Below are 27,528 nucleotides of genomic sequence, written 5' to 3'. Positions count from 1 at the left end.
CCCTTCCTACCTGATTCTTCCCATGTAAAATAAGAATGATAATGTCACCCAAAGCAGCAGTGTCTACCTTCTTGGTATTACTCTGAGAGTGCTTACAAACTCAGTGATTTCTTCCTTATTTAAAAAGTTTCTCCCACCTAGGGATGCCAGCACATACCTTTAATCCCATAGAGTTTGAGGCCAGCTTGGTCTACAGTTCTAGGCACCCAAAACTACACAGAGAAACCCTGTCTTGAAAAACAAAAAGTAAATAGTCTCCTCCCTTTTTGAATACTCCTTTTAAAAAGGTAGGATGGACAGGCAGTGTTGCCACCTGCCTCTTATCCCAGCATTCATTCGGGAGACAGAGACAGAGGCAGAGGATCCCTTGTGAGTTTGAGGCTAACATGGCCTACACAAAGAAGCAATGTCATCCAGGATGGAGATATTGTCCTTTGTATCCTCATGAATGAATGACCTAGTGGTCCTTACCTGAAGACTGCTGGAATCATGAGTCATCTGAAGGATTGCCTTTTGACAGACTTTCCAATAGAAGGAGACCGTGCATTTTCACTCTCAAGTCATGTCAGCTGCCCCACAGGCAGGAAGCTAGAAACAGCTGTAAGGTGTACTTATCAGGCTGCATATATGTGTAGACAATATCGCTTCCTTTATTCTGTGTGTGTGTGCATGTGCACAAAGGTCAGAGGACAGCCTGCACAAATTGTTTCTCTCCTCCCACCAGGTGGGTTCCAGGGATCAAGCTCTGCACAGCTGACTTGGGAGCTGCCGCTGCCCACTGAGCCATCTCATCGGCTCTCTTAATTTTCCTACATGTACATTTGTTCTCAGTGAGTTAGGCTTAGGCATCTGGTTTTTTCCCTTCCTTGTAACTAGAAAAACAACTGTTTTCAGTTGGCCACACATAGTTGGTTGCAGCCACATGTGAAGTACAGCTGAAGGAAGAGTTAGGTATAATTGTCTTTGTACAATTAGGCATTGCTGCCTATGGAGTGCTGGAGCTCTGCTGAGGGCACTGCTGTCCCCATCTGCTTTCTCTCATCTCTGAAGTGGTTACGTGTGTCCAAAGAGACAGCTAGTGCTCCCTCTGTCTTGTCAGTATCCTTGATTGTGTTTCCCTGTGACTTGAAACTTAAAGCCTGCAACTGTCAGTTCAGACCTTTTGAAAATGTTAAGATTTCTTTGGGCTTCTCTTCTAAGTGTGCCAGGAAGAGAAATGTCTTCTGCCTTTCATATTTATAAACTTTGTTGTTGTTGTTGTTTCTTTTCTTTTCTTTTTCAAGACAGGGTTTCTCTGTTTAGCCTTGGCTGTCCTGGAACTTTCTGGAGACCCATATTTGTAAACTCATAATTCTATATCAGTGGGGTCAGGGATGAAGTAGGCTTATTTTCTCAGCCACTGTTTACCAAGCCGTATCCTTGCAGGTTATAGCTCTCGCTTCCTCCTCCAAGCTTTGCTCCAGAGCGTATGAAAGGGGCTTTACTTGCGTTCATTTACTTACTGGGTGTCGTAGAGAAGACATTGCAGAGTTACTTGGGCAGATCCTTAACACTGCTGGGAACTTAACCCGGGGCCTTGAATATACTAAGCAAATGTTATACCACTGAGCCACATTTCCAGCCAAGACTTTCTTGACTTATAAAGGGGGGGGCGGTGATCAAAAGGGTATTTACCTACATGTGTACATACTCAACTTAGAAGTGGATTTTGGATCGGTATCTCAAGACATGTGAGGACTCCAAGGTCCATACATAATTGTTAAGAGGAATGTGAATAGATTTCAGGAGTTTGATAAAATTTTCATAGAATTGACATTTTAAAGCATTATGGAGGATAGGTGGGAGTTTAACTGCTTTTGTTTCTTTGCTCTTACTACAGTAAAAATGCTATAAAGGAAACACCCAAAATTAGCATCAGGAACATAGAGACAAAGAAACATCTGGATAAATCCATATGGTGGTAATAGAGCCCCACAAGTGGAGTCCCCCCCCCCTTATTCCACAGTCTTATATATTCATGTTTCAGTTTGGTCATCACGTATTTATCGGAAACATGCTTTGAGGCAATGGTCTAGAGACTGGGGATTCAGCAGAGACAAGAGTCTTGTCATCACAGAGTTTACTTTTAGTGAGGGGAACTTTTCACACAAGGAATAGCAGACATGAATAACAGAATGTCTAGTTGTGCAATGGAAAACAACAGAGTAAGGGGTTTAGGAATGGCATTAGTATGATGGGGAGTCAGTAGATGCAGATTTTGATTAGATGTTCTGAAGAGACTTCATTGAGAAGGTCACAACTGAGCAAAGCCCTCAGAGTGGGAAACTCGGGCAAGACTCAGCCTTGGGGAGCCAGCAGGAGTGGCCCCGGTGTATTTTGACACACATGAAAGCTAATAGGTTGAGGCAGAGCAAGGGTATCACAGGGGATACACAGTGGAAGATGAGGTCCAAGGTAAGTGGAACAAAGGAGGATGGGTATTCAGCAGAGGGGAACATACTGCATGGCTGGTTTTGTGTGTCAACTTGACACAGGCTGGAGTTATCACAGAGAAAGGAGTCTCAGCTGAGGAAATGCCTCCATGAGATCCAGCTGTAAGGCATTTTCTCAATTAGTGATAAAGGAGGGAGGGCCCCTTATGGGTGGTGCCATCCCTGGGCTGGTAGTCTTGGGTTCTGTAAGAAAGCAAGCTGAGCAAGCCAGAGGAAGCAAGCCAGTAAAGAACATCCCTCCATGGCCTCTGCATCAGCTCCTGCTTCCTGACCTGCTTGAGTTCCAGTCCTGACTTCCTTGGTGATGAACAGCAGAATGGAAGTACAAGCTGAATAAACCCTTTCCTCCCCAACTTGCTGCTTGGTCATGATGTTTGTGCAGGAATAGAACCCTGGCTACATGTAATTTAAAGGAATTGCTTGGCTGCTGAGTTGAGGGTATATAGTAGGAGTGACGCTCTCACGAGAGAAATGGGGAGAACTACTGTGTGTCTGAGACATGTGAGGAGTGGTGGTGGCTTGGACCTAGGCCTAAAGTTAGATCAGAGATACAGGTAGAAAATAAAACCATTAGGATTTCTTGAGTAGGCAAAAAAAAATGACCATGGCCAGGTGTGGTGCTGTATGCCTGTAATCCCTGCCAGGTGACTGAGGTAAAATGGATTCATGGCCAGGCCAGAGTATATGGCAAAGCCTGTGTATTAGAGGGAAGCAGGGAAGAGAGAGAGAGAGAGAGAGGGAGGGAGGGAGGGAGGGAGAGAGAGAGAGAGAGAGAGGGAGAGAGAGAGGGGGGGAACGAAAGAGGGAAAAAGAGGAGGAGGTGAATTACTGAAAACCAAACATGGAGGAGCCGCTGTGTGGAATCACGTAGGCAAGTAGGATCAGTCAGGTTGAAACTGAGTGAGCCACTGGCCTCTGATAACATCGCATGCTGTCATGTTAAAGTTCCCTAAGCCCAAGAAGGTCATTGTAGTTGTGCGCCCCCCACCCTGTATCATTGAAATTACCTGATACTTCAGCTTCTAGAATGTTGTTTCGCTCTGCTAGGTATTGTTCATAATTATGCTTTATCAGTTCATTGTTGCTGTGGGTCTGTCAGACTTCTGAAGCAAATCCAAGTTTTTTCCTCTTCATGAAGGCCTGTGCTCTTGCTTGGAAATGGACATTTTCTTTTTTTTTTTTTTTTAAAGATTTATTTATTTATTATATGTAAGTACACTGTAGCTGTCTTCAGACACTCCAGAAGAGGGCGTCAGATCTTGTTACAGATGGTTGTGAGCCACCATGTGGTTGCTGGGATTTGAACTCTGGACCTTCGGAAGAGCAGTCGGGTGCTCTTACCCACTGAGCCATCTCACCAGCCCGACATTTTCTTTTTTGCTGCCTTAATTGTTTTGGGTTTTTTTTTTTGGTTGGTTGGTTGGTTGGTTTGGTTTGGTTTTGGTTTGGTTTGCTGTTGTTTGGAGCAAAGTCTCACTGTAAAGTCCAGGGCCTCAAGCTCTGAAGCTTCCTGCATCAGACTGCCCCTTCCCTCCGCCTGCAACTTAGTGTTAATTGAGTCGATTTTCCTTCCTCTTCTCAAAGGAATGTCTCGAGGAGACTATTCCTCCCTCCCTCTCTCTCCCTCTCTCTCTCTCCCTCCTCCCCACATCTTTCTCTCTCTCTCTCTGATCTAATTAGGATTGAATTAGGCAAATGTGCTATGTTCTACCAGTTAGCTACATCTCCAGCCACCTTTATTTTGAGACAGAGTCTCACTAAGTTGTTCAGACTGGCCTTGAATTTGTAATCATCTACCTTAACCATACTAGTGGCTGGGATGTTTGCTACCACACCCAGCCTAGTTAGTTTAGTTGGTTGGTCGTTATAGACAAGGTCTTTATTAGTTCTAGCTGGCCTGGAACTCAATGTATAGCTGAAAGTGGCCTCAAACTTGTATCAGTGCTCATGCCTAGACCTCCCAAGTACCAGGATTATCGGCATGAGCCCACTGTACCTACAATGCCAGAGCATCTTAGAAAGGCCTTTGGGTTCTGAGCAGCGTGTTTGTGTGAGTCACTTGGATCCCAGTGTGCCCTAAGACAGTGAGTGATGAACATCTATGGGATTTGTACTTTGTTTTCTGCAATCTGAGCAGAATACATAAGAGGATTTATAGCCTTTCCCACCTCTAGCATCCCTTTTTCATGAAAGAAACTGGAACTTCAGCTTTGACTGACTTTACTATTTGTGTGTGTGTATGTGCACACTTGCCAGGATGCATGTGTAGCAGTCAGGGAACCTCAGGTGTCAGTCTTCACCTTCCACCTTGTTTGAGACAGGGTCTTATTTTTTTGTTTGTTCGCCATTTTGTATGTCAGTATGGGTTCTAGAGATCTGAGCTCAGGGCTTCACACATGTGCAGTAAGCACTTTTCACTCCAAGCCATCTCCTAGCCTCAGCTTTGACTCTTTAAAAAACAGATGTATTTATTTTGTGTGTGAGTGTTTTTGCTGTGTGTGGTGCTCACAGAGCCAGAAGGCAGCCCTTGAATCCTTTGGAACTGGGGTGGCCGTGAACCAACCACATGGTGCTGGGAACTGAGCCCAGGTCCTCTGGAAGAGTGGCAAGTGCTCATGACAACTGAGCCATCTCTGTGCTCTGCATCTTTGACTTTTGAGCAAAACCTACAAATCAGTGCTGCCATGTTTAGCAAAGCCAACCAAAGCCGATGGCCCCAAGAAAAGACTGTTTGAACAGAACTGATCAAATAGCAGCTTAGGAAGATGGGTCCTTTTTCCTGAGCATGTGTTAGTTTATTTCTTGATAGTCATTATTAGTGGTTAGGTCATGACTACACTCAGCAAATCATTTACATAAACTGTACAGTCATTCAAGTCATTTGAAACCTGAGAACCGTACTGCCAAGCGGGGTGTTGTTAGCTTTCCTCCTTGCAACCCTGTTTCACATTCCCTGGGGACATAGGCATATCAAATAGATACATAAATCAAACCACTACTGATAATAAACAATTAAAAATTTGTTTTAAAACAATTATTTAGTATTCATATAATTTTAGTCTGTATGAAAAGGAAAGCAAATTTGCACCCTAATAGGTATAGATGTGCTTGTTCATCTACTTATTGCAGTGCTGGGAATTGGACTGGGGCCTTGGGTCACTATTGGGTCACATCCCCAGCTTGCTTGTTTATTTTTACATAAGGAACTAGTCCAGTTGTGACTGAGTTTTCGATATTGCAGACATAGAGAATCTCTGCCATCGTCCAGAGCTGGTAGATACTTTGATTGTGTGATCATCAATCAGCACATGCTGCGTCACATAATATCTAGTATAAAGTGACGGGCTATATTTAGGGCTATTTGAAAAGGTGTGGGGCATTCTGACCTAATCCCAATAAAACTAATTTAACAATCGTTTATGAAACTCAGATTAGCAACTCAAACAGCAGGTTTTGGAATCAAACATTTTAGCACAATGAAATCCCAAGATACATTGATACTTTGTTACTTCTGTGCTGAGAAAGTCCTGTGAGTGCATAGAGAGCCATCCATTGCTGTAGTTCTAGGAACACAGCTGTGGTCACCCTAACAAATGGCAGAAATGCTTCCTGTACCTGTCCTATCATTAGAGCCTTTTTCAGGTTCACTGGATCTGGATAGGAAGGAATAAAAACCCACCATGGTTAGACTACACAGAAGACTGACTCGAGCTTTGATCCAGTTTCTTTACTAGTGACCACCCCAGGTTAGGGGGCAAGAACAGGATGTTAAAAAATGGAATTCAGAGATCCATACTGTATACACAACCTTCTTCTTGTTGTTGTTGTTGTTACTTGTTTGGTTCTGTTTTGATTTGATTTTGTCAGATCAACCTTTCCTACAGAAGCAGAAACACAGCTGCTCATGCTCGTTAGCTTCTTTGTCAACCTAGAATTACCAGGGAGTCACAGTGAAGGACGGGCTGCCTAGATGAGGCTGGCCTGTGGGCACGGCTCTGGGAGATTGTTTTTATTTATTCTGGATTTTTTGAAACAGGGTCTCACTTTGTAGCCCTGGTGTCCTGGAACTCACTGTGTAAATTAAATTAGGCTGGCCTTGAACCCATAAAGATCCAGCTGACTCTGCCTCCCAAGAGCTGGAGTGAAAGGTTTGCTCTGCCACATCCACCTGGAAGATAGTTTGGAGAGCCTTAAGTGATGTGAGAAGGCCCAGCCTGACTGTGGACAGCGTTGTTTGGGTCCTGCACTGTATCTGACTAGGAACCTAGCCGAATACTACGTGCGTTCTTCTCCAGCTCTTGACTGTGGGTGTGCTATGACCAGCTGTCTCAGATCCTGCTCTAATACTCGCCCCAGTGGTAGATGGACTGTAATGTGAAATTGTCAGCTAAAATAAACCCTTTCTCCCAGAGTCTCAACAACAGAACTAAAAGGTGCTCCCGAGAAATACTGTGAGCCCGATATCTAGACAGCTACTGTATGCCCTTAGGTTTCTATGGATCCCCATCTCCGTAGGAGACCCAAGCCATATCTCCCACCTTTCATGCCACCCTTAGGCACTTGATGTTGTGATATAACGTGCCAAGCTTCACTTCTATCCTGGAATTCATGCAGCCTGTGACTCACAGGTCAGACTTGCCTGGATCCCACCATGTCAGTCTACTTTAACCAGTAGAGCAAATGTGAAACTTTCTAGAAAGAGATTAGTTGGGAGAAAGCATGTTGCTGTAATCGTCGCTCCTTCACTGAGATACGGGGAAACGTTTGGAGTGAATTTTTTTTTAAGATTTATTTTTTGTCTATGAGTACGCTGTAGCTGTCTGTACAGATAGATGATTGTGAGCCTTCATGTGGTTGTTGGGAATTGAATTTTAGGACCTCTGCTCACTCTGGTCAACCCTGCTTGATCTGGTCAACTCTGCTTGCTCAGTCCAAAGATTGATTTATTATTATACATACGTACACTGTAGCTGCCTTTAGATGCTCCAGAAGAGGGTGTCAGATCTCATTACGGGTGGTTGTGAGCCACCATGTGGTTGCTGGGATTTGAACTCAGGACTTCCGGAAGAGCAGTCAGTGCTTTTTTACCTGCTGAGCCATCTCACCAGCCCTGGAGTGAATTTTGTTCAAAGTGTTTGTGGGGTAGAGCAGACACATGGAACAGAAACCGTAGAGGCACAAAGTATCCGCTGTCCAATTAACACTCTTTGGTTTGTGTCTGGATGCCTCATGCTCTGCCTTATTAGCTGTACTTAGTTGTATATTAGACCTTAGAGCAACCTTGTTCAGAATGCAGTGCATGTGTCCTGTGTGGGTATAATACCAATGTCAGGATGTTAAACCTAAATGTGGCCCAAGTTCATTATTTTTACTCTGTTAACACACTCCAGGCCCCTAGTACTTACTGTGTGCCACAGCATGTGGGTGTCAGAGGACAACTCCTGCCATGGTTGGGAGGCCCTAGGATTGAACTCAGATTGTCAGGCTGGCAACAGTGCTTTTATCCATTGGTCCTCCTTCCTGCTCTTAATATTTACTGTTAGGACTGTGATCCAGATCTCCTGCTGTCCAAGGGCAAAGGAAGGGTTCTTTGTGTTATCCTATTTTCTTCCCTCTAATGTCATCTTAGTATAAATTGAAAGTTAAACAGATTAAAGACGTCTTGTGTATTTAAATCGTCACATGTTCCTGGTTTTGCAAGCTCCTGGCTTAGCAGCCTGGCTCATCCCAAGTATTCAATCTCATTTTGCTCTATTGCTTTTTCTAATACAACATTTGGATTAAAACTTGGAGACCAAAAACGCAGTGTTTTAAGTAGCTTTGGGTGATTGACAATGGAGTTGCTGTGGGTAGGTGTGGGCATTGCTTACAGGCTAGATAAAGGCTCTTGGTAAGAGCCATTTGCTGAGGGGTGCTCTGCCCCTTTTTCTCCAGCACTGTATCTAAAGATTCTGCATTCTGCTCTCATAGTCAGTCAAAATCTCGACCCTGTTCAGAGTTGTTTATATGTCATGACTGGAAACTGTTATCATTTGATTTTGTTTGCTTCTGTCTTCCTAGGTGGCATTGGCAGGGTGGTCAATGGAGCCTTCATGGTGCTGAAAGGGCATCGGTCCATCGTGAACCAGGTTCGGTTTAACCCCCACACCTATATGATCTGCTCTTCTGGCGTAGAAAAGATTATCAAGGTGAGGCACTTTCCTCTTCTGTCCTTTTAGGGAAATGTTTGTAGTTCATAACTAGAAGAAATTAGAACAATGTGTGTTGGGATTTATATCTAAATCTTGACAATTATCAGACTCCTCCATGAGTGCCAGGAATGGTGGTGCATGCCTGTAAACCTGACACTTAGAGCCAAGGTTAAGAGAATAGCTAGCTATGTTGCAGAAGTTGATATTGTAAAAGTAGGTGGGGCATGGGGGTGGGGTTAAATGTGTTTAATACAAGATCTCTCTGAGTTTAAGCTAACATAGTCTATAGTGAATCCAGGCCAGGCAGGGCTACACACTATGAGTCTGGTGTTTGTTTGTTTTCAAGTGATTTTTAATATTTCTTTCAGAATCATTGTAACATGTTTATTAATCAGTGTACTTATAGAACTTTTATATGGCTCATTTTTTATCAGAAATGTACATTTGTTCAGGTATCATGGCACATACCTGTAAACAAGTATAAACACTTGAGAAATGGAGGCAGGAGCACCAGAAGGTCAGGGTTATACTTTACTACATAGGGAGTTTAAGGTCAGCCTGGACTAGAGATCCTGTTTCAACACACACAAAAAAAATTTAAATTAAAAATGTGTGTGTGGGGGCTGGTGAGATGGCTCAGAAGGTAAGAGCACCCGACTGCTCTTCTGAAGGTCCTGAGTTTAAATCCCAACAACCACATGGTGGCTCACAACCATCCATAACGAAATCTGACTCCCTCTTCTGGTGTGTCTGAAGACAGCTACAGTGTACTTACATATAATAAATAAATAAATCTTTTAAAATAAATAAATAAGTTGTGTGTGTGTGTGTGTGTGTGTGTGTGTGTGTGTGTGTGTGCTGGACAACGGTGGTGCATGCCTTTAATCCCAGCACTTGGGAGGCAGAGGCAGGTGGATTTCTGAGTTCGAGGCCAGCCTGGTCTACAGAGTAAGTTCCAGGACAGCCAGGGCTACACAGAGAAACCCTGTCTCAAAAAAAAAAAAAGTGTGTGTGTGTGTGTATTTACATATACACATGTGTGTACATAATTCCATAGAAAGATAGGTAGCTTTTATTTGTTATGTTTTAAGATCCCAAGCCGGGGGTTGGGGGGAGGGTATGAGGGACTTTTGGGATAGCATTGGAACTGTAAATGAGGAAAATACCTAATAAAAAATATTGAAAAAAAATCCCAGGTCAATCAGTATGTATGCATCTGATACATTTGTGTGTGTGTGTGTGTGTGGTCCATGAATATCCCTTCATGTGCTTTTCAGTAACTGCTAATTTAGCATACTTACTTTTACAGAGGACCTATATAGATCTCAGTGTAGATTTGATGGCCTTAAACCAAGCAGATTTTGGGGCTCCTGACCCAGCATCCTGACTTCTCTTTGGCTCGTCACCAGGCTTGGAAACCAGAAGTGTACCCTGGACACTACTTTATGAGTTGTGTTCCAGTAGCTTCTGATCTTGACTAGTAAGTTCTGCTCTCCACGTTCATGTGAGGAGGAGGACCGCTGTCTCTTCTGTTGCTTGGTGTGCCCTATGGCTGAATTGCTTAGCCCAGGTTTAACTGAGTAATTGTCAGATTCATGACTAAATTAGCTCAAAATCCACTTTAAAAGACAAAACCTGCATGTGGTTTTGACTGAGGTGACTTAGAGATGAATACTAAGCCATCCAAACACACTCACCCTGGCTGGCACAGAGGGGACCAGCCCGGCTTGTTTCACAGAAGGGTGACCTGTTGTCACTCACAGTGCTAGCGGCCCTTTTCCATATCCGAGGAAACAAAGGTTTGGGAAAATGATAATTTCTCCCTCCCTTCCTCTTCCTTCCTCCTTCCCTCTCTCTCCACCTCGCCCAGGGCTAGGGATTGTACCAGGGCCTTGTATATGCAAGGCAAGTGCTTTACTATGAGTTCTTCCTGCCCCCATAAAATGATAAATACTTTAGGACCTGTGATAACTTGACTCTTAAGTAAGGAGAGATTATGTTTCCTACAATAGTTAAAATTCCTCAAATTTTTTTGGTAAAGGTTTTATTTATTTTATGTATATGAGTACACTGTTGCTGTCTTCAGACACACCAGAAGGCATCGGATCCCAATTGCAGATGGTTGCGAGCCACCATGTGGTTGCTGGAAATTGAACTCAGGACCTCTGGAAGAGCAAGCAGTGCTCTTAACCACTGAGTCATCTCTTCAACCTTTCCTCAAAATTTGTTTTAATATTTTTTTTTAAGATTTATTTATTGATTATATGTAAGTACACTGTAGCTGTCTTCAGACACTCCAGAAGAGGGCGTCAGATTTCATTAGGGATGGTTGTGAGCCACCATGTGGTTGCTGGGATTTGAACTCTGAACCTTCGGAAGAGCAGTCGGGTGCTCTTACCCACTGAGCCATCTCACCAGCCCTGTTTTAATATTTTTTAATGACAATATAACCTGAGAGAGTTTTCAGAGGAAAAGTAAAAGTATATTTGTGATGATTTAGTATTTTTCCTCCTTATTTATTGTTTGAGAATTTCACACATGCATCCACTCCCTTACAATTCCTGCCTAGTGGTTTCCCCTACCACTCTCCCCACCCAACTTTATGTGCTTTGTAAGTTTTTTAGCCCATTTACTCCACTTAGTGCTTTCGTTTGTGTATGGGGTTTGGGGCGGAGTGAGGGGTGTGTGTAGCTTCCTTTGTTCCTCTAGCAGCCATCAGTTGCTTCTAGCTCCTCAGCTCAGGTTGGGACTTGGTGAGCATCTTCCTGTTCATGCTAGAGTCTGGTGTGGCTTAAGTTTGCCGCTGCAAGTTCACTTGTGCAGTTGCCCTGCTGTGTTCAGGAAGCAGTTCTGCTGTAGTCATCCATCCCCTCTGCCTCTTACAGGTTCCTGTCTCATCTTCACAGTGATCTCTGAGCTTTAGGAAGGGGAGGATTCTAGATCTATCATTTGGGACAGAGTATTCTGTAGTCTCTTATATTTTCAGACAATGAAATTTAAATTACAAATTGCTGTCATGTGGTTAATGTATAGAAAGCCAGGAGGAAACCTTATCCACCGCCTTCACCTTGCTGTCGAAGGGAGCGGACAGCAGCCATCTGTCATCTGTCTGGACCATCTCAGTCACCCTTCACTAGGACGGTCACTGAAATAGCCCTGTTCCTCACATTGCTTCCCCTCTCTCTGGCCTATGATTAATAGGTTGGCACTGTAAAACGTGCCCTTTCTAGGCCTGTTGACGTCATTCGCTTCAGAGCTCTCTGCTTGGGCATCTCCTTTAGAAGAGAAATTCCTGTTTGACATCTACTTGGATGCTTCTGTGCTGAGTCTCCTCAGATATTGTTTAGTCAACCAAAGTCTTAACTCTAAAGGTCATAGGTTGGAAACTGGCCAAGTTCTCAAGAAAGAGAAGAAAATGTTTTCTCTGTGAGGTTATCCAGACTGAGCTGTGGAGCTCACTGCTCCCAGGTTCCCATAGGAACAGAGAGGCCATTTAAAGCCGTGAGCGTGCAATGAGAGCAGAGCACTTAAGTTCTCTGGGTTCTCTGGGTTCTCACACATTTCCCCACCTGCCTCTGGCTGGGCATAGTATAGTTGGGTTTGGTGGAGTGCCCTCAAGAGTCTGAGACAGGAGGACAGCACATTCCCAGGTCAGCCCAAGCTACACAGCCAGACTCTGTCTCAGAAAAAAAAAAGAAAAAGAAAAGGAGAACTAAATGCAGGAAAGGCATTGGAGAAGAAGCAGGTTGAAACTCAGTGCTGGCCCAATTCTCTGTTAGAATGACCACCCTTGCTTAGCTAAGCTGACATCATCCTGAAAGACCCCTACGTCTCAGCAATGTACGTGTCTGCTGTTTGTGAGGACTTGCCACCTTTGCCTGGGATTCTCCTGGGCCTGACCACTGTTATTTAATGGGATGTCACTTCATTGCTTGCTGCTTCTACAGGGTCAGGTCACGGCTCCAGGAGCATACTCTCCCATGAGATCTGATCTCCTCCGTCCACTCTCCTTTCTCATCCTCTACTGCCTCAGTCATCTTGGAAAAGAGGCCCCTTTGAGAGAGCCAACCTCTTCACACTCATAACAGGTCCTCTGTTACTCTGAATGCCCACACGCAGCAAAAGAAAGGGTTTGTTTATAGCTAACGTTTGAGAAGATGGGGCAAATTCTCCTCTAAAGCTCTATGTTATGTCTACAGTGTGCTTGCTGTTTGTGGCAGCCCCTATGGGGAGCATAATGACAAAGGTCACACAGGTCTCTCTAGGAATTAATGACTCAGAAGGGAAGAGAAAAAATAAAGATGAAAGGGTTCCCAAGACATGGAGACAAATTTTTGATTGTTTGCTTGCTTGCTTGCTTGCTTGTTTTTCAAGACAGGGTTTTCTCTCAGTAACTGGCTTTCCAGGAACTCATTCTGTAGACCAGATTAGCCTCAAACTATCTCTGCCTCCCAAGTGCTGGAATTAGAGGTATTTGCCCAGTTAACAAAGCACTTTAGAAAGAAGAATTTTTATCATCTCAATAGAGGTTACTATCTGAGCTTGACTTTGAACTGAGACTTCAAGAGCAGTGGGCATGCCCACTTGGAGCTCCTCCCACTGCTGTTCTCAGGGTTCCTTCATGAATCCTACATTCACTTAGCCTGTCTTTAAATTTAAACTTTTAGCATTTATTATTTTGTGTATGAGCATTTTACATGCATATGTCTGTGCACCACATGCATGCCTGGTGCCTACAGAGGTCAGAAGACATGGAATTCCCTGGAACTAGAATTAGACCATTCTGAGCTGTCATGTGGGTACTAGATGTCAAACCTGTGTCCTCTGGAAGAGCAGCACGTGCTGTCGACTGAGGCCTCTCTGCAGCCCCAGCATTGCTCTGCTTCTGAATTGCTAACTTAGATCTAAAGAAATGAACAGTTTTATAATTGTTTGAAATCGTTCTGGACCAGGATAATGGGGAGTCAGTAATTCTGATGGCCAGCTAATGCCTTTTGGTCTTAAAGCTTTCTGGCTGACAGGTTCAGCCACCAATTAAAGAGGAAGCAGCATGCCTATCAATGCTTGGCTATAGCCTGTGTCGTGTTATCACTCTCATAATATGGTTGAGAAATGGAGGCTTTCCAGGGTGAAGGGATTTGCTCAGGACTGTGGGAAATGGTGGGACATGGGCTCCTGCTGCTCTGTACTGCTCTCAACCAAACACTGACTTCTAGGGAGAAGTTTTGTTTTGCTCTGAATCTTAGAGCTACATTAGAGCCCATCTAACTCACTGCTTGGGTGGAGGAGCCACGCCTCACCCAGGGTTACCAGTTAACTAGGAGCCCACCCTCCCAAGTCTCTTGCCTCCCGATCCGGGCTTATTCTGTTGCCTCAGTCTTCAGAAATACACAGTTGAGCTTAGTCTGTTTTGGCACCTTCCAGAGTCAACGTATAACTAACTTTAAACTTAGCCGGGCGTGGTGGCGCACGCCTTTAATTCCAGCACTCGGGAGGCAGAAGCAGGCGGATTTCTAAGTTCGAGGCCAGCCTCGTCTACAGAGTGAGTTCCAGGACAGCTGGGGCTACACAGAGAAAACCTGTCTCGAAAAACCAAACCAAACCAAACAAAACAAAAAAACTTGTGATATTTATTCCTGAAGAGAAAATGTAGGGACTTTGAGATTAGAGCTAGCTAGCTTGCTCGCTCGCTCACACTCTCTCTCTCCCTCCCTTTCTTCCGGAGCTGAGGACCAAACCCAGAGTCTTGCGCTTGCTAGGCAAGTGCTCTACCACTGAGCTAAATACCCAACCTGATATTAGAACTTTAAAAATGGCTTCTCAAGGGGCTGGAGAGATGGCTCAGTGAGTAAAAGCACTGGCTGTTATTCTTGCAGAGGACCTGGGTTCAGTTCCCAGTACCCACATGGCAGCTTCTAACTTTCTGTAACTCCAGTTTCAGGGGATCTGACTACCTCTTCTGGCCTCCAAAGTGGGCAAAACACTAAAATGCATAAGATAAAATTTTAATTTTAAAAAGTGGTTTATGAGGTAGGCTATGTAAAATAAAGTTTTTAATTTTAAAAAGTGGCTTATGAAGTAGTTAGGCCATTTCTGTGAGCAGAGTGAATTTTTATGAAGGAAAAATATATTTGTTTTCATATTAGGGAATATAGCTAATAACATTTTGTTATTTTTTAACTGGGAAAATTAAGCACTTGGCTCAGAATTAAGAATGAGACCTGAAAGCATCCTAAGGAACCCTTCAACTCCCTTCCTATTCACCAAACTCTGATATCCTCAGAGTCTGTTTGCAGAGATGGTTGGCTGAAGCTTGAGCCTTGTGCTGCCTGAGTATTTTCCACGCTTGTGATTGACTGTCACAAAGAATTTAACTGTCCTTCAAACTAAACCTTTGCTTTCTGCTATTTGCTCTATGGTTATTATATGGTAGCATTTAGTTAACATATCCCACCTCTACTGACCCCCTTGGGAACATGATCTTGTGACTTAATGAGTCACAGTCTCTTAATGGGGCTTCAGGGTCAACCCTGTCCTGGCTGTAGAAAGGAAACAAACTGAAAGAATACATCTGGGTTGCTGATGTTGAGAAGTAGCCAGCCTGAGGTGTCATAAGCCTCATGTGAACTGGAAGTCTCAGAGACCACCTATCAGAGATAGCAGTAGGCCTCGGAGGTTTCCTGGGAGGTGAATTTGCTCTTAGTGCGCTTTTGAGAACGTGGATGGGGTAGGATGGGACACTGTCCTCTGAGTTAGATGTCATCTAAAGTTAGGCACCAGCCTGTCAGGCAAGAAAATGGCTGAAATTTCATTGAGGTGCCATGGCTATGGGCTGGCATAACTGATTTGCTTGGTGTTATCCTGTGGACCTGTCTGGCTGTCAGGCAGAGTTGATTGCTCTCATTTGCATCAACAGCTTAGTTATCTTAAACTTGATTTTGCATAACTTAACTCCACTGTAGAGCTCAGGTTTTGACTAAAAACACCTGAGTTTAAAACTCTAGTTTTGCTATTTCCCAGCTATGAGTATATATCCTTAACCATGGGGGACCTGGTAAGGGATGGAGTTATAGTCACCCTCCAGGGGCAGTGCGCCTCATCTCTTCCTGAAGCTATGAGAATTACCCTTGAAGCAAGCCAGCAACTAACTCTCTGGTTAAGAGGACCCAGTTTCCTGGGTAACTGAGGCCTGCGTGTCCAAGAGGGAGCACAGTGTAGGCAGTTGTCTATTCTTGTCAGGCACTAGTGAGTAATTCTCATTGGTTAAAAATAGAATTTTGTTGTTTGGAAGAAGTGTGGCTATAGACTGAAATCTTTTTAGGGTGTGTATTTGATTGGTTAGTTGGTTGGTTTTTTTAGATGGGGTCTCACAATGTAGCCCTGGAACTCAGCTATGTAGACCAGACTGGCCTTGAACTCACAGAAACTGGCCTGCCTCTGCCTTTGCCTCTGAAATGTGCCACCATGCCTGACAAGGAATATTTTCACTCTGGAAAAACTCTTCTTTGTGCAAAGCTTAAGTCTTCTGAAATTTTTAAAAGTCATCTTTTAACCATCCTCTTAGATTAAAGTTATAATTTCCAATGTACTGGAAATGAAGGGGGCAGAGACAATATGTGAGTATCCTCCACCTAAAGATATGCTTAGGTCTCTGGATCCAAGTGTAATTCTATGCTCTAAGCTGCTTTTACAAACCTCTGAAAGCTGCATTTTTTGATAAACATTTTACAAGAGTCAGTCTAATAAAGAGTTAGGTTTTTGGTTTTTGGGTTTTTTTGTTTTTTGTTTTTTTTGTTTTTGTTTTTTTAAAGACAAGTCCTGGCTATATAGCTCAAGTTGTCCTCGTGACCTCCTTTCTTACCGTCCCAAGTGCTAGTATTACAAGAGTGCCATTGTACCGTAAGGAAAATGGTTTTGAAGTTGCTTTGAGACTTTAAAATGACAGTGATCTGGGGGGAGCTCTTTACTGGTATTGATCATGGCCAACTACTGAACACTTCCCATTCAATTTGCTTGCTTTGTTTTTCATCTTCTGTGTAGATCTGGAGCCCATACAAGCAGCCAGGATGTACAGGTGACCTGGATGGTCGGATTGAAGATGACTCCCGCTGCCTCTACACCCATGAGGAGTACATTAGCCTTGTTCTGAACAGTGGAAGTGGCCTGTCCCACGACTACGCTAACCAGTCAGTCCAGGAGGACCCTCGGATGATGGCTTTCTTTGACTCCTTGGTGCGTCGTGAAATTGAGGGCTGGAGCTCAGACTCGGACAGCGACCTCAGCGAGAGCACTATCCTCCAGCTGCACGCAGGGGTCAGTGAGCGCTCAGGCTACACTGACTCGGAATCTTCAGCCTCACTGCCCCGCTCCCCACCTCCCACAGTAGACGAGTCTGCGGACAACGCCTTCCACCTGGGGCCCCTGCGCGTCACTACCACAAATGCAGTGGCGTCAACCCCAGCAACGCCAACATGTGAGGATGCGTCCTCTCGGCAGCAGCGCCTGTCTGCTCTGAGGCGTTACCAGGACAAACGCCTCTTGGCCCTGTCCAATGAGTCCGATTCTGAAGAGAATGTTTGTGAGGCTGAACTGGACACAGATCTCTTCCCTCGGCCACGGTCGCCCAGCCCTGAGGATGGGTCCAGCAGTCCCAGCAGCTCCACCAGCTCTGAGGATGAAGAGGAACTGAACCAACGCCGAGCCACCACCCGGCAGCGGAACGCCATGCGGAGGCGACAAAAGACAGCCCGGGATGAGCGGCCCACTGGTCCAGCCAAGTCCACCAACACCTACATTGGAGAGGACAATTACGACTACCCACAGATCAAGGTGGATGACCTCTCCCCCTCCCCAGACTCCTCCCCTGAGCGGAGCGCTTCCACTCTGGATGTTCAGCCAAGCCGGGCACCACCAGCCGCCAACATGGAATCAGTTGAGCGTAAGATTTACAAAGCTTACAAATGGCTCCGCTGCTCCTATATCTCTTACTCGAATAACAAAGATGGGGAAACCTCCTTAATGGCAGAGGAGGCAGATGAAGGAAGAGCAGGAACCAGCCACAAAGACAACCCAACCCCTTCTTCCAGTAAGGAAGCCTGTCTAACAGCCACAGCCCAGAGGGACCAGGACCTGCCCTCTGAAGGCTGCAGCAGTGATGCTTGTAAAGAAGGGACTTCCGCCGGAAATCCCAACAGCGGTGCAGGCCATGAGCATAGTAGCCATCCTTGGGCAGAGGTGCCAGAGGGCACCTCTCAGGACACTAACAACAGTGGCCCACTAGAACACTCTTTTGAAACCAAGAAGCTCAATGGAAAGGCTCTGAGCAAGGCCCTGAGCAGTCGGGCTGAGGAGCCACCCGCCTCTCCTGGCCCCAAGGCATCGGGCTCTACTCTCAACAGTGCATCTGGCAACTGTCCCAGGACCCAGTCTGATGACAGTGAGGAGAGGAGCCTTGACACTGTCTGTGCCAACCACAACAATGGACGCTTGCACCCCAGGCCCCTGCACCCCCACAACAATGGGCAGAGCTCTGGGGAGCTGGAGACAGTGGCCTGCTCTTCCCCAGGACACCTAGACACTGACCATGATAGCCCATCCCTGACAGGGACATTTCTACACAAAGATTGTTGTGGGTCGGAAATGGCCTGTGAGACCCCAAGTGCTGGAATGAGAGAGGACCCCCCTGACCCTTCAGGCCTGGACAGCAGCAAGGTTGTTCATGGCCAAAGCGGCCTCAAAAGGCACCGAATTGAATTGGAAGATACAGAGTCAGAGAATTCCTCCTCAGAGAAGAAATTAAAAACATGATAAATACAAAGGGAAAACAAAAGCTACAAAAAGTAGCCTTACAGAATAATTTTTCTTGTTTAGTGAACACAGAGGAAAGGAAAAAGTATTAAAGGCACATAAAACCAGGGCCTGAAACGTGTCTGCTGCTGCTCCTTCTGTTAGCCGCTCTCCAGTGGGTCAGCATGTCTAGCTGGCACTGCCTCGCTCTCTGCTGAGGGCACTGCCAGCGGCTCTTCTCTAGTGAGATGTGAGCATAGCATTCCTGTGCAGGTTCTGTGACGATGAGCCCGTCTTGGGACATTCGGCTTGTTCTGTGTGTGTGTGTCCACTAGCACATGTGGGCTTGTTGTCTTAGGAGACCTTTCTTTTAACTGTCCATCAGCAAAGACCTGTGAATCTGTAGCTTTTGCCGTCACACCTGTCCATTGTTCATTTGACATGGTGTCCTGGTCCTAACAGTGTCTCTTAGATCAGATTGTGCTGCGGTGAGTTGTAAATTTATGCTAGCAGAAAGGAGATACAAATGGAAAGAGGCCTTCCTTCAGCTCATTGGCTGTGCTGAAGAGGAAAACATGGCTCCTTTCTTAAATGTTCCATGTTTTCTCCAGCTGACATATCGCTGAGCTTCTACCGTGGCTCTAAGTGGAGCATTGCCCATGCTAATAAGAGGTTGATGTGGAAGCTCAGATCCTGAGAGTGTCACTGTGTGCAGAAGGGGCAGAGCTACGATATGTGCTGTGAGGTGCCGTACAATGACTAGTGGACAACACACTAACCATCTAGGTGCTGGGTTCCTAAGAGGCACGCAAGGCCAGCAGGTGCTTCCTTGGCTCCAGGTAATGGAGTCCAGGCACACTGAAAGGAAGGACCCCCTTGCTCTAATAAAATGGCTGGTAGAAGAATGCTAATGAGCTATAGTGGCGAGCAGAATGTGGTACTGTGTTCTAGTCCAGTGCCAATTCATCAGTCAGAAATGGGGGCTGGCACCTTCTCTCAGGCGTGGAGTTGTCAGAGGCTGTGGGTTCCACCTGAACTTTGCAGTGTGGTAACGTCTGTTAGGGGACAGGGGATATGGAGAGACAAGTCTCTGGTTTGTATCCTGGCTCCCAGAAGACATTCTGTTCTGTTGAAGTAGGTAACAATGGAGAGAAGAAAATATCAAACTTCCAGTGTGTAGTGGTGATTGTAGTCCCCGAGTTGTCAGTGAAGGGTTGTGCAAGACAGGAAGACCTAATTGGTGTAGATGTTAAAAGCAAGAGGAAGATAGAACAGTGGAACTTTGGATGCAGAGGTGCTAGACAGCTGGAGCTTGGCTGGAACTGGCATAGGGAGGACTTAGCACAGGCAGCTGTGGCCTCCGTGAGCCAGCGTTGCTTTCTGAGGAGGACCTGTCCTGCTGGAATGGAGCCGAGAGAAGACCACCTGTGAAGGCTGAAGAACGGACGGACAGACGGACGGATGCTGCTCAGTGCTGAGAGCCAGGGTTCTTATAAAGGAAGGCAGTTGGTAAGAGCCAGGGGGATGTGTGGCATCTTTCTGAGCTTCGCAGAAGGGAGATGTAGCGGCTGGAGTCTAGAAGCACGGTTTGAGAAGGAGAGGAAGGAAGGCGCCTGAGTAGGGTGGGGGTGGATACGGTCAGCAGCTGGACTCTTCCTGGGAAGTGAGACAGTGACTCTGTAAACAACGTTAGAATTACTTTAGATTTGTAATCAAAATGGTTCTATGATTTATCTTTTGACTATTCACAGATAATTGTAAATTCTGGTTTTATAAGCCCAAGTCATTTTACGTTTGCCTTTTCAAAATTATTAAATTGGAATTTTTTAATCCTTTATATACAAAAAAAGTTATAACCCCTCAGTGTGTGTCTCTCTTCCCCTTAGCTTACCTGGTTCTTCTATTCTGTTTTACTTTAACCAGATAGTTTCACAATATCTTCCTGGAGGAAAAAGAAAGCAAAATTAGCTCTTAATAATTAGTTTCCAATTGCCAAGTATGGTCTTTCATTGCTAAACGCTATCTCATTTGGGTAATCAAAAACATTCAAAAGTCAGAGGTCATTGAGTTTGTAACTGTAGATGCCTTTGCGGATGCTTTCCATCCTGGGAGAGACTTCCAGCACCGTAGGTTTGGGTTGTCAGGAGATGGGCCCCAAATTAACTGCCAGAGCAGGCAGAAAGGGATGCTGCGTTCAGCCATTCCACACTTACTTCCAGAGCTCTTGTGTTGTGTGTATTGCAAGCCTGGCCAGAACTACTTCAAAGGCCCCTTTACCTAAACCATTGTAGAAGCCAGGCCTCCCTTGTTGAAGACATATTTAATCCCCAAATTCTTCCGTGATGGGTGTTTTTCCCAGCAGGAGAGGGCACTGATCAGACAGATTTTGTTCCTGCATCCTGTACATAATGTTTTGAGTGTCAGGTCCAGGGATGAGAGACCGTTGCTCTTCCCATTGTTTCTCTCCTGGTTTTGTAAATGATTCTCAATCGACATATGAGTTCAATGAGCTGTTGGCTTGAGGCAGGTGAAGTTTGCAACTGTGCTGATTTAATAGGAGTCTCGTGTTGTCTGTCAAGGTGCCTTCCTCTGCTGAAGCCTTACCTCCTCACAGCCTGCCTCTTCTCACCCAACAATGCTGACTCTTCTCTGTGTATATGCAAATAAACCTATTAATCACTTCTCCCTGCCTTCCTCCTCTCTTCCTGGGAAGACTTGGTTGCTTAGACACCCTCTTCCTTCACTTCTTTGCTGTTTTAGTTCCTGCCCAGTTGGAAACTTAATTTAAAGCCATACTGAAGACTAGAAGACAAATTCCATGTCTGACAATGGTCATGCCACTTCTGAATATTGGGTCGAAGGTCATATCTGACAATAAAGGAAAGGTAGAGGAGGCTGTGTCCGCTCGGCCTCCTCCCCCAGGCTTAGGGCACTCAGGGTAGTAAGTCCTGGAACTGGCATTTTTATTAGTTGGAATTTCACATTGCAGAGAAACCACCAGCAGCCCTTCCTCAACTGATGTTTTCCGGTGCTTCCAAATGCCATGATGCTTCTCATGGCGTCTTTAAAAGAGAACAGTGAGCCGGGCGTGGTGGCGCACACCTTTAATCCCAGCACAAATCCCAGCCTGGTCTACAAAGTGAGTTCCAGGATAGCCAGGGCTATACAGAGAAACCCTGTTTCAAAAAAACAAAACCAAACAAACAAAAAAAACAGTGGAAAACCCAAAACCATGTGTCATTGCTATAAAACCAGCAGCCGCAGGAGGCTGTGTTTAACTGAAACATTTCCTATCAACCGAGATGCTTGTCAAGAAAGCAAGCTTCCAGAGGAAGCCCATTGTTCCCTTTCAACCTGAGTACAACCGTGTAGTACACCATAGGGGAAACACTGAGGTGCAGCCACACTCCTGAGCCCTGGGCCTGTCCCCAATGGCAAGATAGTGGCTTGGGTCTTTGGTTGATTGGTTTAGGTTGGAGGGGGGTGTGGTGTGGTTTGGTTGTTTTAACTTCACTTATTGTATTTTGCTTCAATACAAAACAAAACAAAATATCATAGTCTCATAGTACAGCCCAGGCTAGTCTCAAACTGACAGTCCTTCTGCCTCAGCCTCCTGAGTGCAAAGTTTCCAAATGTAAGTCACCATTCCCTGCTTGTATTATTTTTAGGACAGGATTTTACTTAGCCTATAATCCTGCTTCAGCCAGGGTACTGGGATTGCAGGTGGACACACACCATCACACCCAACTCCAGCCTTTGGCAAGCTGTGTGGGTCTCTAGTGGGGTTATTCCAATCAGAAAGGTCATTTGTCCTGAGCATTCATACTAGAATAAAACAACATGAGTCTGGATAAACAAAGTCACTTTCGTTGTCTTCAAATGAAGACCCAGTGCTTCTGACAGTATAAATGATAGTCTAACCCGTCTGGGCTCTAGTTTTACTTCATTGCTAGTGGGTATGATTCTTCCGGGATGGAAACTCAGAGGCAAAGATGACTCTGACCTCTACTGTGCACAAGCAGAAGTCGTCACTCAGTTCAGTTCTCAATGTGTTAGAAGGATTCTGTGGAGCCTGCCCCACTGGGAGTCGTTATCTAGCATCTCAAAAGGCCTAAGTTGGGAAATGACTCTTTGCTCGGCTCACAGGCTATTCCAGCAGAAGTACAGAATGCTGGCTTCCTTTCCCTTTATCTGTCAGTACGCCACCAAAGCTAGGGAAAGACAAATACTAAGATACCCTGCTCCCCACAAAGTCCTTGGACAGAAGGGAAGTTGTGTTGTCAAGGGAAGTTGAAAGGGAAGACATCTGGTGGTTTAGAAGATAGACTGCAATGAAAGAAATGGAGTATCCAGTAGTGTCAACAGCTTCCTGGATCCATTTGCCGGCATGCAAAATGCTAGTCAGGGGCTGGGGCTCAGTGGTATAGCACTTGCCTGCTCTGCCTCATGCAGAGCTGGGTTTGATATCCAGCACCGAGAAACAGAATAGTCACTAAACAAAACCCTCGGGTTTATTCCCAACTTTATCACTGAAGTCAATAGAAGTGTAGAGAACTTCTAGAATGCATAAATAGCATAGAAAAGGGAGGGGTTGAGACTGCTAACCAGAGCACCAGCATAGTTAATCATGGCGAGTATGGTGGTGATTGGCAGCATTTCAGAGTAACAGGCTTGTACAAACCATTCCACTCTGGTTAGTGACTATTGAAGGCTTGCCCCTACCTTTTTTATGACACTTCCTGTGATTTTAATGATGTGAGTGTGTGAATGTGAGCTTGCCCACTGAGGCCAGAGGCATCTGATCCCCCTAAAGGTTGAGTTTACAGATGGTTGTGAGCCACCTCATAAGTAGTATGCACTCTTAACTGGTGAGCAACCTCCCTAGCCCCCACTGTGTCCTCAGGGTCTCAGAGTCAGTGTGCTCCAGCATTTCTAAGCACTCCAAGACACCACACCTTAAATAATAGCTAATTTACTATCTTCCTAAGAGACCTGGGAGTGGAAATAGCACCGAACTTGAACACGAAGTGTAGCCTACATTGGTTCTGAGTGAAGGACAGGATTCAGGCAACTACCCTAGACACTTGGGAACTGTCAAATAGGTCCCTCAACTCTAAAATGTGGCTCCTTCCATTCCAGAAGCTTGGATCAGAGGGCTCTCTAGATTCTACTCAGACATCGTTTTTGAGACATCACCATAGTGCCCAACAGAGCCAGACTGTGTGCCAAGATCTTTGACAACTAACTACTCAGAACCTCAGGCTCCTCAGAGTGTGAGTGTGTGTGTGTGTGTGTGTGTGTAAGAGAGAACCAACATAGGATCTGTATGCATGTGTATATGTAAAAAAGAATGATGTACATTAAGGCACATATCTGAGGATGACATGATAACACAAGTATTCCTGTCGTTGGCACCTCTCTTTGTTGTTGTGCTTGCTGGCTTGACATCCATGTGCACGCCCCACAAGAAGGCTTTTTGGATGTCAGTCCATCAGAAATATGGATAGTCAAGGTCCTCCAGAGAAAGAATACTGTTTGACAGCAAGTCTCAGCCTACAAGCACTGGAAGAGAGTAGATCTCCCCATTACCATAGACATTGCAAAGCTTGCTTTGGAGCCTTTGGGGAGACCTCTTAGACCTTTGACCCTTTGTAGTGCCACCCCTAAGAGCTGGAAGCTTAAAAGCCAGACATGGCTGATAGAGATCTCATAGATCCTTGCTCACAACAAGCTTATAAAGGTTGAGATAAGGGGTGGCAAATGTTATTAAACTAAAATTTTAATATAATAATACTAGAAAAAGACCTAGACCTTAAGAAGTGAGACACCAAAGCTCTCTGGGCTTCTGAGGTCAAGTTCTTAGACCTGGTGCTGGGCCATCCCTAAGAACCTGGGAAGGAGGGAGCCATGGAAAACCGCTGCATGTGCCAAAGAAGAGTTAACCAGTTTTCTATGCAGGGTTGATTGAGAGGGGTGTGTGTGTGTGTGTGTGTGTGTGTGTGTGTGAGAGAGAGAGAGAGAGAGAGAAGGAGAGAGAGAGAGAGAAAGGGAGGGAGGGAGGAGAGAGAAGGGGAGGGGAGAGGAGAGAAGAGAAAGAAGAGAAGAGAGAATATCTTAGTATCTCATCCAAAAAGGCTAAACCATAAAAACCAGCAAGGAAGTCTGATAGATCAATAGATCAAGGAAGGAAAGCTCACATCTGCTGCCTGCAGTGGTAAAGGAGCTGAATTAGTGATGTGGGAGCATGGCCGCGGTTCTTAGGGCAGAGAAATGTGAGAGGTGAGCGGTTTGCATTACTGGTGGAAAAGAGGCAATGGAATTACACTTAAAGGTGAAATGGTTTCCAGTAAAGCACATCTGCCTGAAGAGAGGTCAGAACACAGTGTCATACAGCAGACAAAGCACCAAGCAGGCGGGACCTTAAGAGCTGACCCTACAAGAGAGGGGGAGAGCCCTCACCAGCCTCTTCTGTCCCATTTCAAAGGTGGAGTTTCAGTTGCTGATCACTAAGGCTGGTGCTCCCAACTGATCTCACTGCTTCCTGAATGTGGTCTCTGGGGCCTGGCTTCCTGCATGATTTCCTTATGGCCTCACTCTTATCAAGTGTGACTGGGGCTGGATCACAATGTACAGCAATAGTAAGGGATTGCAAATGGTCACACGGAGGCAGCTTGTGTCAGGTGGAGGCTTTGACAAAAGAAAAGAGTGACTTGAGTTTGGGACACCCTCCCCCTACACCCAAGAGCTTGCACCTCTGACCACATTCTCAGCTCTGGTTGGCTGTAAGAGAAAAGTCATCAACATGCTGAGGGGGAGGGGCAGGACATGGGGAAATACAAGGAACTAGAGAATAGGAACCTGATTGCTTCCGTTTACAAGCCCATGCCTGGGCTTGAGACTAAAAGACCCTTCAAGTTCAAGAAAGGACCTGATGGCTGCATGCAGTGACACATGCCTTTAATCCCAGCCACTTGGAGGCAAGAGGCAGGCAGAATTCTGATCTGGCCTACACATCAACTCTCTGGATAGCCAGGGCTACATAGAATGACCCTGTCCCTTCCTTCCTTCCTTCCTTCCTTCCTTCCTTCCTTCCTTCCTTCCTTCCTTCCTTCCTTCCTTCCTTCCTTCCTCCCTCCCTCCCTCCCTCCCTCTCTCTCTCTCTCCCTCCCTCTCTCTCTCTCTCTCTCTCTTTCTTTCTTAAGGAGCAAGGCCTGGTGAGGAAAGGAGTCTTCCTAGGTGCAAGCCCAAGCTTTACTCTGCTCTGGAACACTGAGTCTTCTCAAATGAGCCGGAATGAGCAGTGTGCAGCTCATGTCCTTTACGGTTTGGGGGGTGGGGGGTTGTGGCGCTGGGGATTAAACCCACTGAGAGAGATGGATCAGCACAAAAGGTGGACGCTGGCCTCAGCTCTGTCTTATTCCACACATCTGTCAGGAAAGAGTTGGCTGGCACAAAGGTCAGTCAGTGCCTGGATCACGGTTCCCCCAGCTTGAAGATCCCACGGAGAGACCTATGGAGATAGTCCAGTCAGCAGCTATGTCTACTGATCCCCCACCACCCGCCGCCCCTGCCCCCTGGTTTCAAGTCCAGTAGGCAAACACTTCCTAAGACTGGGAGATAAGTTACTCCTGAGGGGACTGTATGGACCTGCTAAACACTGCACTTTTAACCTCTCCTCCTCCGGGTGAGAAAAGTAAGTTCTTGGATTCCACTTGGAATGAAGGAAGGGTAGGCTGGGCTGATGCTGGTACGACATGGCAAGTGTGACTCTAGGATCTCCTATGCAAGAGTCAGACTTACCCTAAAGACTGAAATGGCTGGGAGGTCAGGTTTACAAAGCCAAGGGAGGTACACATCTGTACTCTCAGCACCTTCAGAAAGAAAGGAGGGAAGGAAGGAAGGAGGCAGAGGTAGGCAGATCTCTGAGTTTGAGGCCAGCCTGGTCTACAGAGTAAGTTCCAGGACAGCAAGGATTACACAGAAAAACCCTGTCTTAGGAGAGAGGAAAAAAAAAAAAAAAAGACAACCAAGCTATATTTTTGTTTTGGATTACTAGCTCATCTGTTCTAGTTGAAATTGGCCCTTACAACCATTAATGCAGTCGTAGATCATGTAGTCTCCTGCAGGGTTGGGACAGGCCTTGGCAGACAGGAAGGAATCAGGTCTCCACTCTCCTCAGGTTCTAGAGTTCCCACCTTCAAAATCTAGAAGATCTAGGCTCTAGAGGATAACGGCAAACTCCATACAGCCAGCTTAACTGGCTGGTCATGTGCTTAACTGGCTCAATACAATCTTAGCACAGAGAATAGCCAGACCAGAGAGGAGCATTATTAGTGCCTGTCAGTTCTTTTTACTACCCCTTCCTCCTAGAGCTTGTGAATAGATACTGGGTCTCCCCTCCCCCTCTCCTAGCCCCAACAGCAACTAGCTCAGATTGTAGAGAAGTTAGGTGAAGGCAAACTCTGCAGTTACAGGTGCTGTCTTCCTGTCCATCCTCATGGGGAGTGAGGCACGGAATGGTCCTGCTACACAGTTTCCCAGACATTTCCTGCTGTACAAATTCTGACCCCCTGGAGGGGACATCAGGCCCTCCCTCAGTGGAAGTGAAGAATGAAGCAGAAAAGGAGCGTCACTAGCAGGTCCAGGTCTCCTGCCCCACACCATTCTGAGTCACTTCCTGCTCCTTGCTGGACTTTGATCTCCAGCTGCTGCTGCCCCTCAGTTACAGCAGAGAGAGGACTGACAAGCTTATTCAGCTCTATAGTCCTGGGCCTCTCCTGGTTACAAAAAAAAACCCCACCTTTTCTATGCTCACCATTGTGTCTGATGACCTGTTGGCCATCATCCTTGATGCTGCTATAAAGCAAAGTGCTGACAAGAAATATAGGTGGCGGGTCGTGGAGACTGAAAATACCATCTCCCCATCTTCCTTCTCCGCGTTTATGGGAGCACACATGCAGACGAAGCTCCGTGTTGTGAAATCAGGGTTGCCTTCTTTTCCTAAACACTTCTGAAGCATCTAGAAAACCAGAAGTTTTGAAAGAAAAGAAATGGCAGCA

At 45.7% G+C, this 27,528-nt stretch overlaps 1 protein-coding gene across 2 annotated transcripts in view; it reads left to right on the top strand.

Moving 5' to 3' along the window:
- Dcaf5 (DDB1 and CUL4 associated factor 5) overlaps positions 1–21,152 on the top strand; it is a 100,754-nt gene extending 79,602 nt beyond the window's left edge. For both annotated transcript variants that reach the window (NM_001364324.1, NM_177267.5), the window contains exons 8-9: positions 8,553–8,680; positions 16,724–21,152. In NM_001364324.1, coding sequence (NP_001351253.1) covers positions 8,553–8,680; positions 16,724–18,490 — 1,895 coding nt within the window. In that variant the 3' untranslated portion in view covers positions 18,491–21,152. The remainder of the gene's footprint in view (positions 1–8,552; positions 8,681–16,723) is intronic.
- Positions 21,153–27,528: the final 6,376 nt, after the last annotated feature.

Source organism: Mus musculus, chromosome 12 (assembly GCF_000001635.26).
Source record: "Mus musculus strain C57BL/6J chromosome 12, GRCm38.p6 C57BL/6J".
NCBI lineage: Eukaryota > Metazoa > Chordata > Mammalia > Rodentia > Muridae > Mus > Mus musculus.
This window is presented reverse-complemented; position numbering and strand designations above follow the sequence as displayed.